Here is a 17,139-nt window from a genome sequence, read left to right on the forward strand (position 1 = left end):
CACTAAAACTCAATTAGAGGCAATAAACAATGCTCTTTTATAAATTATTGATATTTTTAAAGCTAAATTATCTGGATAAAGGTTAGAATGCTAGCCAAAGATATACTTTTGAAAATACCTAGGTTTAAATGTATTTTCTCAGCACTATTTTGGTATGACACTTTTGGTGTGGACATTTTATATTTTAAACCATTTTTATTGAAAATATAACATACCTATAGAAAACGATATAAAACAAGTATAGAACTTATGAAGTATTATGAGGCCAACATTCTTATGACTAGCACCTAGGTCAATAAATAGAACTGTGCCCTCTATTCCCATCATTCTTTGAACTCTTTTTAAAAATTTTTTGGCACCTCAAGACATTCTAGGCTCATTCTGTACTTTTCCTGCCCCATCCCTGGAATTAGTTATTTCTCCAAAGAGCTCTGGTTCATTTGATTGGAAAAAAGGGTATTTACAGACCAAGATCTGGGCGGCAGTTGGGCTCATCACTACTGGGTATCATTGCTTCTGTGCTTTTGCAGATAAGATAATCTTTAAAAAACAGTTTTAAAGTACAGAAAGCATATAATGGTCTTTTCAAATTTTAGAGACATATGTAATTTGAAGAATTTTGATGATGAACAAGCACAACTATGTAAAAATTAAAATAGAAACTAATGATGAATAATATTAAATGGGCTATAATATATGAGGAACTGATATTACATCCTTCTCCCCCTAAATTTTAATAAAGCCCCTGCCCCCACTGAAGTTTTGCCTGTATTTGTAGTAGCAGTTACCAGGCATATTTCCAAATACTTTTTAGCCCTTTAGGGGCCTTTTTTTTTAAAAGTATTTATTTATTTATTGGCTGTGCCGGGTCTTCGTTGTGGCACGCGGGATCTTCATTGCTGCATGCGAGATCTTCTTTGCGGCATGTGGGATCTTTAGTTGCGGCATGCGGGATCTTTAATTGCGGCATGCGGGATCTAGTTCCCTGACCAGGGATCGAACTTGGGCCCCCTGCATTGGGAGCACAGGGTCTTAACCACTGGACCACCAGGGAATTCCCAGGAGCTTTTTGAATATTGGCTGGTAGTGGAGGATGTAGTCTGAAAATTAAAATGTGTTAACAACTATTTAATGATGTCCTCAATGTCACTGAACGTTTGTCTCAGGGTCATTTCTACAGAAAACAGGTTATTGGAGTAAATAAGCATTGAAACCATCATAAAAATATTATTTTATCCAATCAGGATGTGACTTATTTTTATTACAAATCATTAAATCCATTAGTGACTTTGGAATGTGATATTGAGTTTTTTATTGTGATTAAGCTTTGAATTTTCTTATTTTATGTCAAAAATTTGATATATATAATGAACAAAATGATTTCCATTGAGTTCTATTTAATTCTCTGAATAGTTTCTGTTCTTACACATGGATACCATATCTTACCTTTCTAAAAATATTAATTTTTGAAGATTTATTTTTCTCTTTGCATTCATTTGTTAGTTTTAGCTTCCAACTTTTTAGTTAAAGGATTTCCTCAAATGTTTGGTGGTCTTTGCTTATTATTTCGTATTTGAGTAAGGCTGATCAGAAACAGGTGTTTGGAAGGGCTTATTAATTGGTAGGTTTCACTGAAGAGCCAGGGGAGGTCAATGACTTGCCATTTATTTGGTCGCTGCCTAAATGCCATCATATCCAGGTCTTTCTCTTATGCCAGTCAGCTTCCCGAGAGACAAACGGTCCAGTTTTTTTGCCTGAGGCATGTTTATGCTTGGCTGCTTCAGATTTAGAAGAAAAGTGAGAATTAGAGTTGAGATCCTCATTGTTCTGTATATACCCTTAAAAAATTAAAATAATTTAAAAAATTGTGGTAAAGTACACATAAAATTTGCCATTTAAACCAGTTTAAAGTGTAGAGTTCAGTGGCATTAAGTATATTCACATCCTTGTGCAACCAACCTCCAGAACTCTTTTCATCTTACAAAACTGAAACTCTCTACCCCCTAAACAGCAATTCCTCATTTCCCCTCCCCCCAGCCCCTGGCAACCACCATTTTACTTTCCATCTCTATAAATCTGACTACTTTAGGTACCTTATATAAGTGGAATCAGATGGTATTTGTCTTTTTGTGACTGTCTTATCTCATTTAGCCTCATGTCTTCAAGGTTCATCTATGTTGTAGCATTGTCAGAATTTCCTTCCTTCTTAAGGATGAGTAATATTCCATTGTATGCATATACCGCATTTTGTTTATCCACCATTTGTGGATGGACACTTGGGGTGCTTCCACCTTTTGGCTGTTGTGAATAATGCTGCTATGAACATGGGAATGCAGGTCTCTTCCAGACCGTGCTTTCAATTCTTTTGTGTGTGTATCCAGAAGTAGAATTGCTAGATCTTGTGGCAGTTCTATTTTTAACTTTCAGTGGATGTATATATACTTTTATATAACCTCCCCATATTGAGCTTTACTGTCTACCACATCTAGTGACTCTGAGTGTGGAGATTTTCCAGTTCACCTGCTCCCCCATTCCCTCACCCTCCATCCTCTGTTTAGGGAATGGGCTCGTGGTTGGGGCATTCATCTGGCTTTGTGGGGTTGGAAGGGGAATTTGAGGGTCCAAGTACTCTGCATGTGAACTTTGAACTTCATTTCCCTGTTTTCCTTGCCACAACTGTGCCCTCACCCCTCCCTAGTGTGTATTTGTGCTCTAGGTAAATGTACCAGAAAAACCAATTCACTGAAAGCCAATTCACTTAAACGGCCAACTTGCAAATAACTTTTAATTCTTTATTTTTACTTATTTTGTCTTCATGATAGCCTTTTAAGGCAATTCAATTTGACTCTGCTCCAGTTCCCTACTGCTGCAGCTACACTCTGACGGGCTAGAAAAAGGGGTAAACCCAGAAGGACATAAGAAGAATACAGAATATTCATTTTTATTCCTAGGGAGGTACCCTGCAGTGGACAGAAATCAGAAGTTGTTAACTAGCTGTTTGATTTTGGGGCAAACCATTCGGCTCCCTGGGCTGAAACATGCAAAACGAGGATCACAATTATAATTCACAGATGGGTGTGTGTGTGTGTATATGTGTGTGTGGCGGGGGGTGGGGCGGTGTGTGTGTGTGTGTGTGTGTGTGTGTGTGTGGCGCGGGGGTGGAGGGGCGCGCAGTGGTGTTAGCGCGCGGTTCGCTAATGAAAACGCAGAGCAAAGTAACAGCCTTTAAGGGTTAAGTTGTACGACCTCACCATAGTAACAGCAACCAGCGCGCATGCGCCTATTTAAAGCGCCGGCGTGCTTTAGGAGCCACTCAGCCCCGCCCTCTTCCTCAGATTGCCCCGTTTCCGATTGCCCCGTTTCCGTTTCCCCCGAGCCTGCTCCGCTCCGCTCTGCGGATTCCGAGACGCCAATCACCGCCCACTTTTTTCTAGCTGTGAACACGGCGCGTGCCCAAGTTTCGAAAGCCCGGGGGCGGGCTCGTGGTTTCGCGCACGCGCAGTCGTCCTCTTTCCCCACGCTGGTTCCGCGTCGTCTCAGTGCCGTATGTCCTCCTAGCCTCATCTCGTGTTTGGGCACCGTGTGGGCTGTCGCCACCGCCGCGATGGGCAAAACTTCCGCCTCGCAGGGTCCAGGAGCTCGGCCTGACCCGGTGCGGAGCTTCAATCGTTGGAAGAAGAAACACAGCCACAAGCAGAGCCAAAAAAACCAGTTGAGGAAGCAGCTGAAGAAACCCGAGTGGCAGGTCGAGCGCGAGGTTATCAGCCGCCTCATGCAGAACTATGAGAAGGTGAGGCCGGCGCCGGGGAGGGGGCGCGGGCCGGCTGCGGGGCTACATGTCCCTGCCGCGCTGGGCTGCACAGACGAGGGGGCCGACCTGTCACTGGGACCCTGCCTGGGGAGCAAGCCGTTAGTCCCGGAGAAGGGAGTGGGGTGAGGGGTGCCACCCGGGGCCCTGTTGAGGCCACAGGTGGTCTGCTGGGTGCCACAACCCAGGCCTCCTGACCGTCCAGGCCGCTCTTCTGCTCACCACACTGGTCTTGATAAAATGATGGAAATGCAGTGGTACTTAAGCATAGGGAGATTAATTGTTATAATAGGTATAGCAATATTCATAAAAATAATACTAACAACAGTAATGGTAAATAATGACACATTTTAAGCCACTCACCATGTGCTTCACACTAATTATTTGACTTGATCTTAGGCATTGGGTCTTATTTTCATTTTACAGATGAGAACATTGAGGCTCCAAGAGAGTAAGAAACTTGTCTGGAACCTAGACTCACGTCTTTCTGATTCCAAAGCCTTTGCTTTTAACCGTTATGCTAGTCTTGCATCTCTCATCACCATCTTTCCTATGCTTATTTTTTCTACTTGTTTCATGTCCCCATCCAAGAATTGCTGTAGGAAAGCTGGACTCTTGGTGTGTTTCTGGTACCTGCCATCCCACAATGTAGCTGATGTTCCCAGATGAATGTCCCTGTAGTTATCATTTTGACTTCTTGATCTCTTCCAAGCTCGCGCTCCTTGGGGCTGCCACTACCCCTTCTTTTCCTTCCTCCTAAATTCCACGTCTGTTGGCCTTCACCCACCTCACTTAGCCTTTCAGTGATTGCCCCCTTCTAGTGCAGTGTAATCGGGGATTTAACATATGGGATATATCTGGAATTAAAGCCATCACGTGTCATGCTGGTACAACTTTTCTTTAAACAACGCTTAGATCAAAAGTAAGGTTAGATGGAGCTTAGAGTTTGTTTTGGGCTTTTAAGTTAAGATGATGATGATTTGATTCTGGCTTTTGGTTGCCCGATGAGTGACTTTGGGCAAGTTACTTTGCTTCTCTGGTCTTTAAAAGGCATAATAATATCTACCTTATAAGTTATGGGCAGTTAGTAAGAATGCATGTAAAGTATTCTGCACAATGCCTGACGCATAAATATTCCATATATTACCTGTTATATTACTACTGCTGCTGTATACACAGCACCTCAAGAAGCCACTGTAAGGTAAATTACTGTCAGATTGCATTTTGGGCTCTTCATCTGACTGGAATTGCTTCCGGAGGAGAGCCTCAGCCCTTGCTTCTTCTCACTCTGTTCTCTTCTCTTGTGTAATTCCAAGGTTTATTCTTGCGACTCCTCCTTCTTGCATTCTACCCAGAGCTCTTCTGAGTTCATATCCTTTTTTTTTTTTTTCTGACGGCGCTGAATGTCTTTATTTGTGTCATAGGATACCTTCAATGTCGCAGATCTAAAACTGAGTTCATTATATTTTTCTTCTAAATTCACAGTCCTGTGTATTATTTCCGTATTGCCACCATGGCAAATTACCACAAATTTGGTGCCTAAAAACAACAGGAATTTACTCTCTCACAGTTCTGGAAGCCAGAAGTCTGAAATCAGTTTCACTGGGCTGAAATCAAGGTGTCAGTGGGGACACACTCCCTCTAGAGGCTCTAGGGGAAATTCTGTTTCTTGCTTCTTCTAGCTTCTGGGGGATGTATTCCTTGGCCTGTGGCTGCATTACTCCGATCTCTGCCTCCATGGACACACTACCTTCTCCTGTTCTATGTCAAATCTACCTCTATCCTTTTTTTGTAAGGGTACTTTTGATCACATTTGGGGTCTACTCAAATAATTGAGGATAATCTCCCCATCTCAAGATTTTTAATCACTGTGCAAAGTCTCTTTTGTCATGTAAGATAATATCCACAGTTCCGGAGATTGGGATATGGACATATTTGGGGACCATTATTTAGGCTACCCCATCCTAGCCCCACCATCTAAGCAGACTGCTGAGCTAGAAACCTAGGAGTAATCCTAGAGGCCTCCGTCTTACCACTCTTACATTCAGTTAGTCACAGTGGTGATTAACTCTGCTTCTTAAATTTCTCAAATGCTTCTCCATCCCCAGTGCCATGCCTTAGTTCAGGCTCCATCATCTCTTGCCTGGGTTACTACAGTAGCTATTGCTTGTAACATGGGTCAGCAGACTTTTCCTGTAAAGGACAGGACAGTAAATGGTTTTAGCTTTGCAGGTTGTAAGGGTGGAACTACTCAACTCTGCCATTGTAACACAAAAGCTTGCCATGGAAATAACTTAAATGGGCATAGCAAAACTTCAGTTAATAAAACAGGTGGTGGGATTTGTCCCTGAGGCCTTACTGTCTTCTTTTTTTTTTTTTTTTAAATAAAGTCTATTTTTTTTTTTTAAAGGAACTCCTTTATTTATTTATTTATTTATTTATTTTTGGCTGTGTTGGGTCTTCGTTTCTATGCGAGGGCTTTCTCTAGTTGCGGCAAGTGGGGGCCACTCTTCATTGCGGAGCGTGGGCCTCTCACTATCGCCGCCTCTCTTGTTGTGGAGCACAGGCTCCAGACGCGCAGGCTCAGTAATTGTGGCTCACGGGCCTAGTTGCTCCGCGGCATGTGGGATCTTCCCAGACCAGGGCTCGAACCTGTGTCCCCTGCATCGGCAGGCAGACTCTCAACCACTGCGCCACCAAGGAAGCCCATGCCTTCTAATCTATCCTCCATATTTGCTAGAATGATTCTTTCCAAGATGAGATCCAATTGTTTTACTCCTGATTAAAACCCTTCCTTGGCTCACAGTTATTTTCAGGAAAGTGGTCAAACACTTCAGTGTGTCAGCGTGTTCTAGTCCAGTGAAAGAGTAAGTTATTGGTAGTCAGGCAGACCTGGTTTAAATCTCACTCAGTTCAGGTGTTGACTCGCCAAATTTCTTTATGTCCCTGTGTCTCAGTTTCTTTATTCAACAGAGATTATTAACCACCCAGAGTGTTGTCAGGCTCAAATGAGGTGATGTATATAAACCAAGTGGTATGTGGTAGGCACACATGGAAGAACAACCTGCACTTTTGGGAACTGGCCATGCTCCTTGATGCTTCTTGTCCTGGTCCTTGATGTTTCCACTGCTTGCAGTGAGCAGTCCCATTTCCCCAACCCTAGGGACACCTACTCATCCTCCAAGATTTACCTCCAACTTCTCTTCCTGACCTCCCCAGGTAGGGCTAGGGCTGCTGTGTGTCCGTAGCATTTTGTATATGCCGTTATTATAGCAGTCGTCAGCAGGCTGTGATGACTGGCTTTAACTTCTTTGTCAACTCTACCACTAGGCCATTGATGATATACTTGCTTTGCTCTCCGCAAAGATGGGTCCCACAGTGCTTGTCCTTGAGAAGACCTTCAGTGTTTAGATGTTTGGTGCACACTGACCTTTTCCAGGTGGCTTTGTTCTGCTCGGTAACGTGGGTCCGTTCTTTTTGGTCTCTTGTTTTAATAATAATTACTAACATTTATCAAGCTTTTATACATGTTGATTTGCCATATTCTCACAACAAACAGCCCTATGAGATAGTTCCCATTATATAAGTGAGGAAACTTTAAGACACAGCAAGGCTAAATAATTTGCACTACATTAAACAGTAAGTGAAAATGCTATTGATAGTAAGGGAAAAAGTTCTAATCCGGGAGGCATAGGTCTGATGCCAGGGCTCCAGACCACCATGCTTTACTGTGTTGCACAAATGTTTAAATCCCAATCTTTTCACTAAGTTGAAGGAACATTTTTTTTCCTGCCAAGTGTTGTTCTTTTTTTTTTTTTTAAGTTTTAGAAATATTTTCTTAAGATTTTGTTAAGAAATAAATGCAGTATGGAGTCAGTTGCCATGGCTAGCAATACTAGAATACCGTCAGGGCAGATTGTATGTAAAAAGGGGCAGACCCTACCATATGGCTTCTCAGATGGTAGAATCTGTGCACAGAAGTTTTATTACAGTGGACAGGACACAGGTGGTGCTCAGTAGCCTCACTGGTGAAATACTGAACAATTTGATTCAGAGACATTTTGAAACATTTTGACAGGTTGTTGTTGAGGCTTAGGTAAAAATAGGTGCGAAAAAAATACCTGTCTGTATCTCTAGGGAGGTGGGGTGGGGTTGATACATTTTGACAGATGTAATGCTAGTAAATATGTGCAGTGCCCTGGAGTTCGAGGATGGTGTAATCAGGGGAAAAAAGTTGAGTTATTCTGTGCAGAGCCCTTTCTGGCCAGATGACTTAGAGAAAGGTTTTACCTCTGGGAAAAACCTACCCTTCTTCCTGGCGGTTGCAGCCTCAGGCCTGGCTGGTGGAGCTGAAAGTGGGCTGGATTTCAGCTCCCACACCTCAGCCTTACCAGATGCCTTTGGGTAGAGCATGAACTGTACAGCAGTTTGTGGTAGCCATGAGTGGAGCCAGTTCTTGAATGACGTGTTCTCCAGGTGGAAAAGATTGGCAAGGACATTGTAGGTGGAGGGAGCAACAAGAGGAGATACAAAAAGATGTGAAAATACATGGTGTTCTTTGAGGGGGACATACTCCTTGGAGTGTGATATGTGTTCCAGAATTGGCTTCAGATGAGGTTGAAGAAGAGAGTTGAAGGTAGACTGAATAGCTTTGGAGGCTGTAGTAGGTAGAATAATGATCTCCTGAAGACGTCAGCATCCTAATCCTCAGACCTGTGAATAAGTTACATGGCAAGGGGTAATTCAGGTTGCTAATCAGCTGACTTTAAAATATGTTGGTTGATCTGGATTATCCAAGTGGACCCAGTGTAATCATCCAAGGGCCCTTAAGTGTGGAGGAGGGAGGCAGAAGAGTCAATGTCAGAGCACTGTGAAGTGAGAGACTTGACTGTCCATGCTGGCTGGCTTTGAAGATGGAAGGGGGTCATAAGCCAAGGAATGTGGGCAGCCTCTAGAAGCTGGAAAACGCAAGGAAATGGATTCTCTCCTAAAGTTACCCAAAAGAATGCAGCCCTGCCAACACCTTGATTTTAGTTGAGTGAGACTGGTTTTGGACTTCTGACTTCCAGAATTGTAAGTAATAAATTTATATTGGTTTAAGCCACTGTTCTTGGTAATTTGTTACAGCAGCAGTAGGAAACTTATATAGAGGCTGTCTTTAAAAGCTTTATCTAGAAGCAGTGGTGAGTTTCTGGGGGCAATTAGAGAATATATCCAAACTGTAAAGGGTCTGGAGGCTAGACTGTTGGTATAGTCTAGATCCTGGGTCCTCTGAGAGGCAGATGCCAAGATGGGGTTAAGTGAATTGGAATTTATTGGGGGAAAGTGTCTGTAAAGGTAAAGGAGAGGGAACAGGAATAGGGAGGGAAAGGAAGGAGGACAGAAGGAGGAGGGGGTAGGAAGCGCGCAGGCTGCAACACTGTTTTCAGAAAGCTGACAGGATGTCCTCGAACCAAAGTTGCACATTAGAGGAATCCCCTGCCCTGCGGGAACGGGTACTGCTGCTGTGCTTGGTCATTGGCTGGGTGCAGGCCAGGCAGGCATGGCTTTTTCAGTGGTGGCTCTAGAGGGGTGACAGCTGGCATTTATCAGTCGGCTCTGCTCCCGAAGTGGGAACTCTGGGTGGCTTATTTCTAAGGCCACTATGTAGGGTGTGTGTTCTAGAGGGAATGACGGAGAGCTGGGGATTGAAGCTTATGGAGAAATGTTGAACTATTTGTTTAGTAATGGTTTTCACTTGCTGAATGACTCAAGCTCTCCGCACCTAGGATTCATTTAGATTTTTTATTGTAATCAGCTATGCTGTATAGGAACTCTGCTTTCTAATCTGATTTTTTTTTTTTCTCTAATCAGAATTTGGTCTGGTGTAATTTGAAGTAGATTGCTTTTCTTCTCTTGATTGCAATAGGTGGAGCATTCTAGGAAGTTTTAAATACTTTTTCCTCCCTGCTTCGGGATGTAAGAGCATCATTCACTTTTGTGAAAAAAAGACAGTTGGAAGAAGTATAGGAGAGTGGTTAAGTAATATCCACCCTGTTCTCCTTTCCTCTGACCCCTCTAACTTTTCCACCAATGCTGGGACGTTCTTAATAAGTATCGTCACTGAAACATCTGTTCTTTGATTTCAGAAGAATGATGATACAGATTTTTAGAGGTTTTGATTGATAGAGATGTTATGATTTTTCTAAGAGTGATTTTTTTCTAAGAAAAGAAAAGGATGAAAGGAAGGGGAAAGAGAGTTTTATTTTTTTTGTAGGAACCATAGCCATCTTCTTTTGTGGCTTCCTAGTGTTCCTTGGACTATAATTGACAGTCTTCTAGAACATGCTTGGCAGACTTTTTCTGTGAATATTAAGATAGTGAATATTAAGTTTTGTGGGCCAGATGGTCTCTGTCACAACTACATAGACAGTATGTAAATGAATGGTTGTAGTTGTGCCCCAGTAAAACTGTATTTACAAAAACAGGGAGGAAAAGATTGGGCCTGTGGGCCATAGTCTGCTGACCCTTGTTCTAGACATCAGTGGAGTAAAAAATGTCCTTTTTGTTTCTTTGGTGACCTCTTTCTAAGCGTATAGTGTGCAGTTTTATGTTGTAATGGCTGGTAGAGTACTGGAATAGTTTGTTTCTTCCAGACTTTTCCTTTAGGAGGTTGATAGACTTTAGAAAGATATGCACTCTTTTGTCTGAGTAGCCCACTTTGCCTGTGGGCTGTATCTGTGATGGGGATTAAAGTGTGTGTTGCCCGTCTAGCTCCTGTAAGCATTCTACTTGCTGTGAAAACAGATTTTTAGCTGATAATACCACAAGTGCAGGGTGGACTGCACCTGATTTTAATGTCCGGTTTGGGAGATTACTTACCTCCTAATTTAGGTTCCTTGATAGGACAGGATATTATTTGAATGAAGTTTTCTCCTTCTACTGTTCGTACACTGATTCTGCCTCCTCTCCAGTGTTATCTGGAATGGGTTGTAGGGATTAAGGCAATGTTTTAATAATTATGTTTTCATCATTTGAGGCCAGAGAATAACCCTGTCTGGACTACATTAAGAATCTGTAGACTAAAATGAAATACAGGCTGTCATCCCTTTACTGCCTGGAGTGTAATGTTAATAAATGAACCTTACAAATGCAGCTTCCCCCTTTTGCGAATCATGAATAATTTGGCAGCACATTCCCAGATCTGAGTAGTTCCTACTATCAGCATCTATGATAAAATAATTCTCCTGAGCATCCGAAATGACATTCAGAAAATTGAGTTTATGCTAATGAAGAACATCAGTGATGAACATTTAGATAATGTAAAGTTAAAGGGCAAAATGTTACTTTTTGTGACTTCAGATCATGACAGAGACACTTTCCCTGGTTATTGTTAAATAATACCCCATCTCCAGTATACCCCCAAACGAGTAGTTGTCAGGTTGGGTTTGAAAGGTTTGTGCTAGCAAGATATATTTCTGCACCTAACTTCAAGTTAGTCTCTAAAGTGTGTAAAGAGAAGTTTTCTCATCGTGGTCTGTGGTTTATAGTCATTTTGCCCTTTACTTCCTAGACTGATATTCTTTGAAGGATGGGATGAAGGGAAATTTTCTTCCTAAAATTGACGTGATGATGACTTATTGTATTGTTAACATTTTAGAGGTGTTTGAAGATATTGAAGGTAGGGGTGTGTGTGTGTGTGTGTGTGTGTGTGTGTGTTGAGTGAATGAAGTTTTTTTTTTATCCAGTTGAAATGGTTACAGAGTTATATTTTTGATGATAGCTTCTTCAAGGCATATTTCTTTTCAGAAGGAATGATAGTTTTTACTTAGAAGTGATGATTGAATTCAATCCTGCAGTACCAAGGATGTGCTACGCAGCACAATGTAGACAAAAATTAGTTTTGTTGTAAAACAAATGAATTATGCAGTATGTTATTTTGCCTTATCTCACATAGTCCCCTTTTACTTTTCAGATAAATGTAAATGAAATTACAAGATTTTCAGATTTCCCCTTGTCCAAAAAAACACTGAAAGGTAGGTTCATGGTGATCTTGGACATATTGTTGGATTTCTTGATGCTTTTTTTAAATGGAAAAATGTTTAGAGAAAGTTTAACCTGAAAAAAGTCTTATTTTGTGGGACCTAATGAAATTTAAAAGCTTTTGCACAGCAAAGGAAACTATAAACAAGACGAAAAGACAACCCTCAGAATGGGAGAAAATATTTGCAAATGAATCAACGGACAAAGGATTAATCTCCAAAATATATAAACAGCTCAGGCAGCTCAATATTAAAAAAACAAACAACCCAATCAAAAAATGGGCAAAAAACCTAAATAGACATTTCTCCAAAGAAGACATACAGATGGCCAAGGGGCACATGAAAAGCTGCTCAACCTCACTAATTATTAGAGAAATGCAAATCAAAACTACAATGAGGTATCACTTCACACCGGTTAGAATGGGCATCATCAGAAAATCTACAAACAACAAATGTGAGAGGGTGTGGAGAAAAGAGAACCCTCTTTAACAGTTGGTGGGAATGTAAATTGATACAGCCACTATAGAGAACAGTATGGAGGTTCCTTAAAAAACTAAAAATAGAATTACCATATGACCCAGCAGTACCACTACTGGGCATATACCCAGAGAAAACCATAATTCAAAAAGACACATACACCCCAGTGTTCATTGCAGCACTATTTACAATAGCCAGGTCATGGAAGCAACCTGAATGCCCATCGACAGACGAATGGATAAAGAAGTTGTGGTACATATATACAATGGAATATTACTCAGCCATAAAAAGGAACGAAATTGAGTCATTTGTTGAGAAGTGGATGGATCTAGAGACTGTCATACAGAGTGAAGTAAGTCAGAAAGAGAAAAACAAATATCGTATGTTAACACATATATGTGGAACCCAGAAAAATGGTACAGATGAACCAGTTTGCAAGGCAGAAATAGAGACACAGATGTAGAGAACAAACGTATGGACACCAAGGGGGGAAAGCGGGGGGTGGTGGTGGTGGTAGTGGTGGGATGAATTGGGAGATTGGGATTGACATATATACACTAATATGTATCAAATAGATAACTAATAAGAACATGCTATATAAAAAAATAAAATAAAATTCAAAAAGAATCTTATTTTGATACCATGAAAACCTATAGCAAGAAACAGTATTAATTTATTTAAGTTTTACCAATTTGTCATTCTCATTCTTTCTGGACTGATTAAAAAAACAGTAGTAAAAAACCAAGGTGCCAGGGCCCCTGAATAATTAAAATGTTTAAAATAAGCAAGAGAGCAAACAAAAATGTGTCACCTTTTGTATTGATTTGCTTGTGCCACCGGAACAAAATAACACAGACTAGGTGGCTTAAACAACAGAAATTTATTTTCTCATTGTTCTGGAGGCCAGAAGTCTAAGATCAAGGTGCTGGCAGGGGTGGTTTCCTCTGAGGGCCATGATGGAAGTATATGTTCCAGGCCTCTCTCCTTGGCTTACAGATGGTCGCCCTCTGCTGCCTCTTAAAGTAGTTGTCCGTCTGTGTACTCACACCCCTAGTGTTTGTTTTTGTGTCCAAATTTTCCCTTCCTATAAAGACATCAGTCAGATTGGATTTGGGCCCACCCTAATGGACTCATTTTAACTTAATCACCTCTTTAATCACCTGTGTCTGAATACAGTCACATTCTAAGTACTGGGGGTTAGGGGTTCAACATATGAATTCTGGGATTGAGCAGGTGCACAATTCAGCCCATAGTACTGTTCTGCAGGGATGCTCTAAAGTGTCATTTTCTTCCTGTCCATACTGGCAGGTTTGCAAGAAGCGCAGTACCGTTTGGTAACTGAGATACAGAAGCAGACCATTGGGTTGGCATTGCAAGGTAAAGATGTCCTTGGAGCTGCCAAAACTGGATCTGGCAAGACTTTGGCTTTCCTTGTTCCAGTAAGTAGTTTTTTCATGTTGGGTCAGATCCTTTGTTATATGATTTTAAAACATTCTGTGCCTAGATAGAAATAAACAGTTATGTGAAGAGTTGTTTCGTGTTGGGTTTCCCTGTCTAGAATGCAAGCTTTATCAGACTGGTGCCACATCTGTCTTGTTTTCTACTGTATCCCCCATGTCCTAGCACAGCACCTTGCACATGATGGGCACTCAATAACTTACTGAATGAATGAATTATCGTGTGCCGACAAGCCTGAATTCCTGAAGGATGTAGGGTGTTCCAGGGTGGCGGATCAGAATGGTTCTCTGCAGTGAGCCCGGTGGCGTGGCAGGGAAGGCTGTTTCTGTACTCACCCTTGCAAACCTGCCAATCGCATTTATACTTGCCACCTGTTTAGTATAAAGCTGAAATTGCTCACTTTAAGGAAATTGGGTCATTCATTGAGAATTTTCCAGGACATTGATATCTATCTTTTATAGCAGTAAAACAATAGAGCCTCTTAGGAATTCACTTATATCTGTTATTCAGTTGGTCTCATAATTTTTAATTCCTGCTAAATAATCAGCTCAGAAAAATCACATTTGATTTTTTGTTCCAAGTGTTAACCATTTTTCTCTTAAATTCTATTTTTTGTAACAACATCTTTCTACAACTAGAAAATTCAGTCACTGTATAACTACGGCAGTTACACAGAGTTTATTTTAATGTGGTTTCTGTTCAGAAAATGGCGACATATATTTTTCTGAAATCTGTTTTAATGAACTGTGGGCTATACAGACCTTTCACTGATTGCCATCTCCTCATGGCATGTCTCTGGTAGCAGCTGCACTGCCATGGGGCTTCTTTTCCTCTATGACTTGGGGGAGGATGCTTCTGGTGGATAGAAGAAAAAGAAAAAACAAAGCAAACAGTTTCTTCTTTCTGATTAAGACTCATGACAGGTATGCTTTCTGCTTGGAAGGTGTCTTTGATTTGGGGGGGCAAGGTTGACTCAGGAGTCAAAAAGTTGCTTCTCTGAAGGACTTACTGAACGTGAATTTGTTCTTTTTTGAGGTGCTGGAAGGCTTGTATCGTCTGCAGTGGACCTCAACAGATGGGCTGGGAGTTCTGATTATATCACCTACAAGAGAACTGGCCTATCAGACCTTTGAGGTTCTCCGAAAAGTAGGGAAGAATCATGACTTTTCAGCTGGCCTCATCATTGGCGGAAAGGTTTGGGTTTTTGTCCTTGTCCTTCTTTCTTTCCTTCTATAACTTATTTATGTTGGAGCACTGTGGCGGTTGACTGGGAAGAGGTAGAGATATCATCTAAACAGAGACTGGCCCCCTAGACAGGAGGTGGCAGCATCCTGGTGTGGTCACTATCATCCAGAATATGTTTGTCAGTTTTGCAGGTCCAGAAAGTCTGTTTTGTCAGGGTATCTGGATTGATCAGATTCTCTGAGACTAATTAATTCTAATTAGCCTGTAAATCTATTTGTTAATATTCATTGGAAAAGGTACATTTCAGTATGTAGACTAGTTCCTTTCAATAAAGTATCTAGGAGGTTGAATAATTCAGAACATTGCTGGGTCAGCAGCAGAAGAAAGGAAGGCAGAAGGTAGTTTTGAGGCGTGTTTATTTTAGGTTATAGTAAAGCCTGCTGCCCTACTTCTCTTTCTTCCGGTTTACCTGGACTACTTGTCTCGGCTAGAGTCTCTTCTAGATTGTGAGGAATTCTTGAATTTATATGCAAACATGCACAAAAAAAGGAAGAGTATCACAAGCCCTCACATACTCATGTACCTATCACCCAGCTTTAACATCTAACATTCTGTGGCTCTTGTTTCGAGGAGAGATATTCTAGAATGTGGAGAACTCAGCTCTTGTTTTCAGTCCAGAAGTGCGGTGAGTGGTGTCAGAGAGCCTGTTCAGTGCCCCTGGGTTCTGACTTAAAAGAATGGCTATAATTCTAGTTTTTAAGTAGGTTCTGGCAGACACAGGAGGAAATAAAGACTTGGAGCAGTCACATATTTTTCTTGGCTTCAAAATCCCAGATATGATGAAGAATCTAGAGGAGCTCTGAACTCTTTAGGTCTTCACTAAGGACTTTTATTTAGCCCAGAAATTTGGATGTGCTATATAGAAGGGAGAAATTACATTTATTTCTAGAGTATCTACATTGCTATGATGAAATGCCGCATGCAGATGGCTTGTATAGTTTTGGTTCACAGGCTGCTCAGTGATGGGTCTGTGTAATCAAAAGAAACAACTGTTTTCAGGATCTGAAACACGAAGCTGAGAGGATCAATAACATAAATATACTTGTTTGCACACCGGGTCGGCTTCTTCAACACATGGATGAAACGATATGTTTTCACGCTACCAATCTCCAGATGTTAGGTAAGTCTAATATATCTCTAATGAAAAAAATCTCAGGCTTAGGAGCGAGCGCTCATAAATTTTAATGATAGAAATATTTTATTGAATAAATATTGTGACTAAAAATCTGAGAAATAACTTGAAGCAATTTTTTGGCATACAGTTCTAAATCCAGAGAGTACAACTCAGACTTTTTTTTTATATCTTTATTGGAGTATAATTGCTGTACAATGTTGTGTTAGTTTCTGCTGTATAACAAAGTGAATCAGCTACATGTATACATATATCCCCATATCCCCTCCCTCTTGAGCCTCCCTCCCACCCTCCCTATCCCACCCCTCTAGGTGGTCACAAAACATCGAGCTGATCTCCCTGTGCTATGCAGCAGCTTCCTACTAGCCATGCATTTTACATTTGGTAGTGTATATATGTCAGTGCTGCTCTCTCACTTCATCCCAGCTTCCCCTTCCCCCTCCCCACGTCCTCAAGTCCATTCTCTACATCTGTGTCTTTATTCCTGCCCTGCCACTAGGTGCATCAGTACTGTTTTTTAAGATTCCATATGTGTGCGTTAGCATACGGTATTTGTTTTTCTCTTTCTGACTTACTTCACTCTGTATGACAGACTCTAGGTCACTCTACCTCATTACAAATAACTCAATTTCATTCCTTTTTATGGCTGAGTAATATTCCATTGTATATATGTGCCACATCTTCTTTATCCATTCATTTGTTGATGGACATTTAGGTTGCTTCCATGTCCTGGCTATTGTAAATAGTGCTGCAATGAACATTGTGGTACGTGTAACTTTTTTTTTTTTTTTTTTTTTTTTTTTTAAATTTTATTTATTTATTTTTGGCTGTGTTGGGTCTTCGTTTCTGTGCGAGGGCTTTCTCTAGTTGCGGCGAGCGGGGGCCATTCTTCATCGCGGTGCAGGGGCCTCTCAGTATCGCGGCCTCTCTTATTGCGGAGCACAGGCTCCAGACGCGCAGGCTCAGTAGTTGTGGCTCACGGGCCCAGTTGCTCCGTG

At 41.3% G+C, this 17,139-nt stretch overlaps 1 protein-coding gene across 2 annotated transcripts in view; it reads left to right on the forward strand.

Annotated features, from left to right (window-relative positions):
- The first annotated feature begins 3,447 nt into the window (after window positions 1-3,447).
- The window catches only part of DDX10 (DEAD-box helicase 10), a 249,545-nt gene continuing 235,853 nt past the window's right edge, over window positions 3,448-17,139 (forward strand). The window contains exons 1-5 of one of the 2 annotated variants that reach the window (XM_059930405.1): window positions 3,448-3,790; window positions 11,763-11,823; window positions 13,615-13,745; window positions 14,800-14,958; window positions 16,009-16,129. In XM_059930405.1, the coding sequence (XP_059786388.1) occupies window positions 3,605-3,790; window positions 11,763-11,823; window positions 13,615-13,745; window positions 14,800-14,958; window positions 16,009-16,129 (658 nt within the window). In that variant the 5' untranslated portion in view covers window positions 3,448-3,604. The remainder of the gene's footprint in view (window positions 3,791-11,762; window positions 11,824-13,614; window positions 13,746-14,799; window positions 14,959-16,008; window positions 16,130-17,139) is intronic. The other variant, XM_059930404.1, reaches the window with a different exon arrangement.

This window comes from Balaenoptera ricei, chromosome 8, assembly GCF_028023285.1.
Source record: "Balaenoptera ricei isolate mBalRic1 chromosome 8, mBalRic1.hap2, whole genome shotgun sequence".
Taxonomy (NCBI): domain Eukaryota; kingdom Metazoa; phylum Chordata; class Mammalia; order Artiodactyla; family Balaenopteridae; genus Balaenoptera; species Balaenoptera ricei.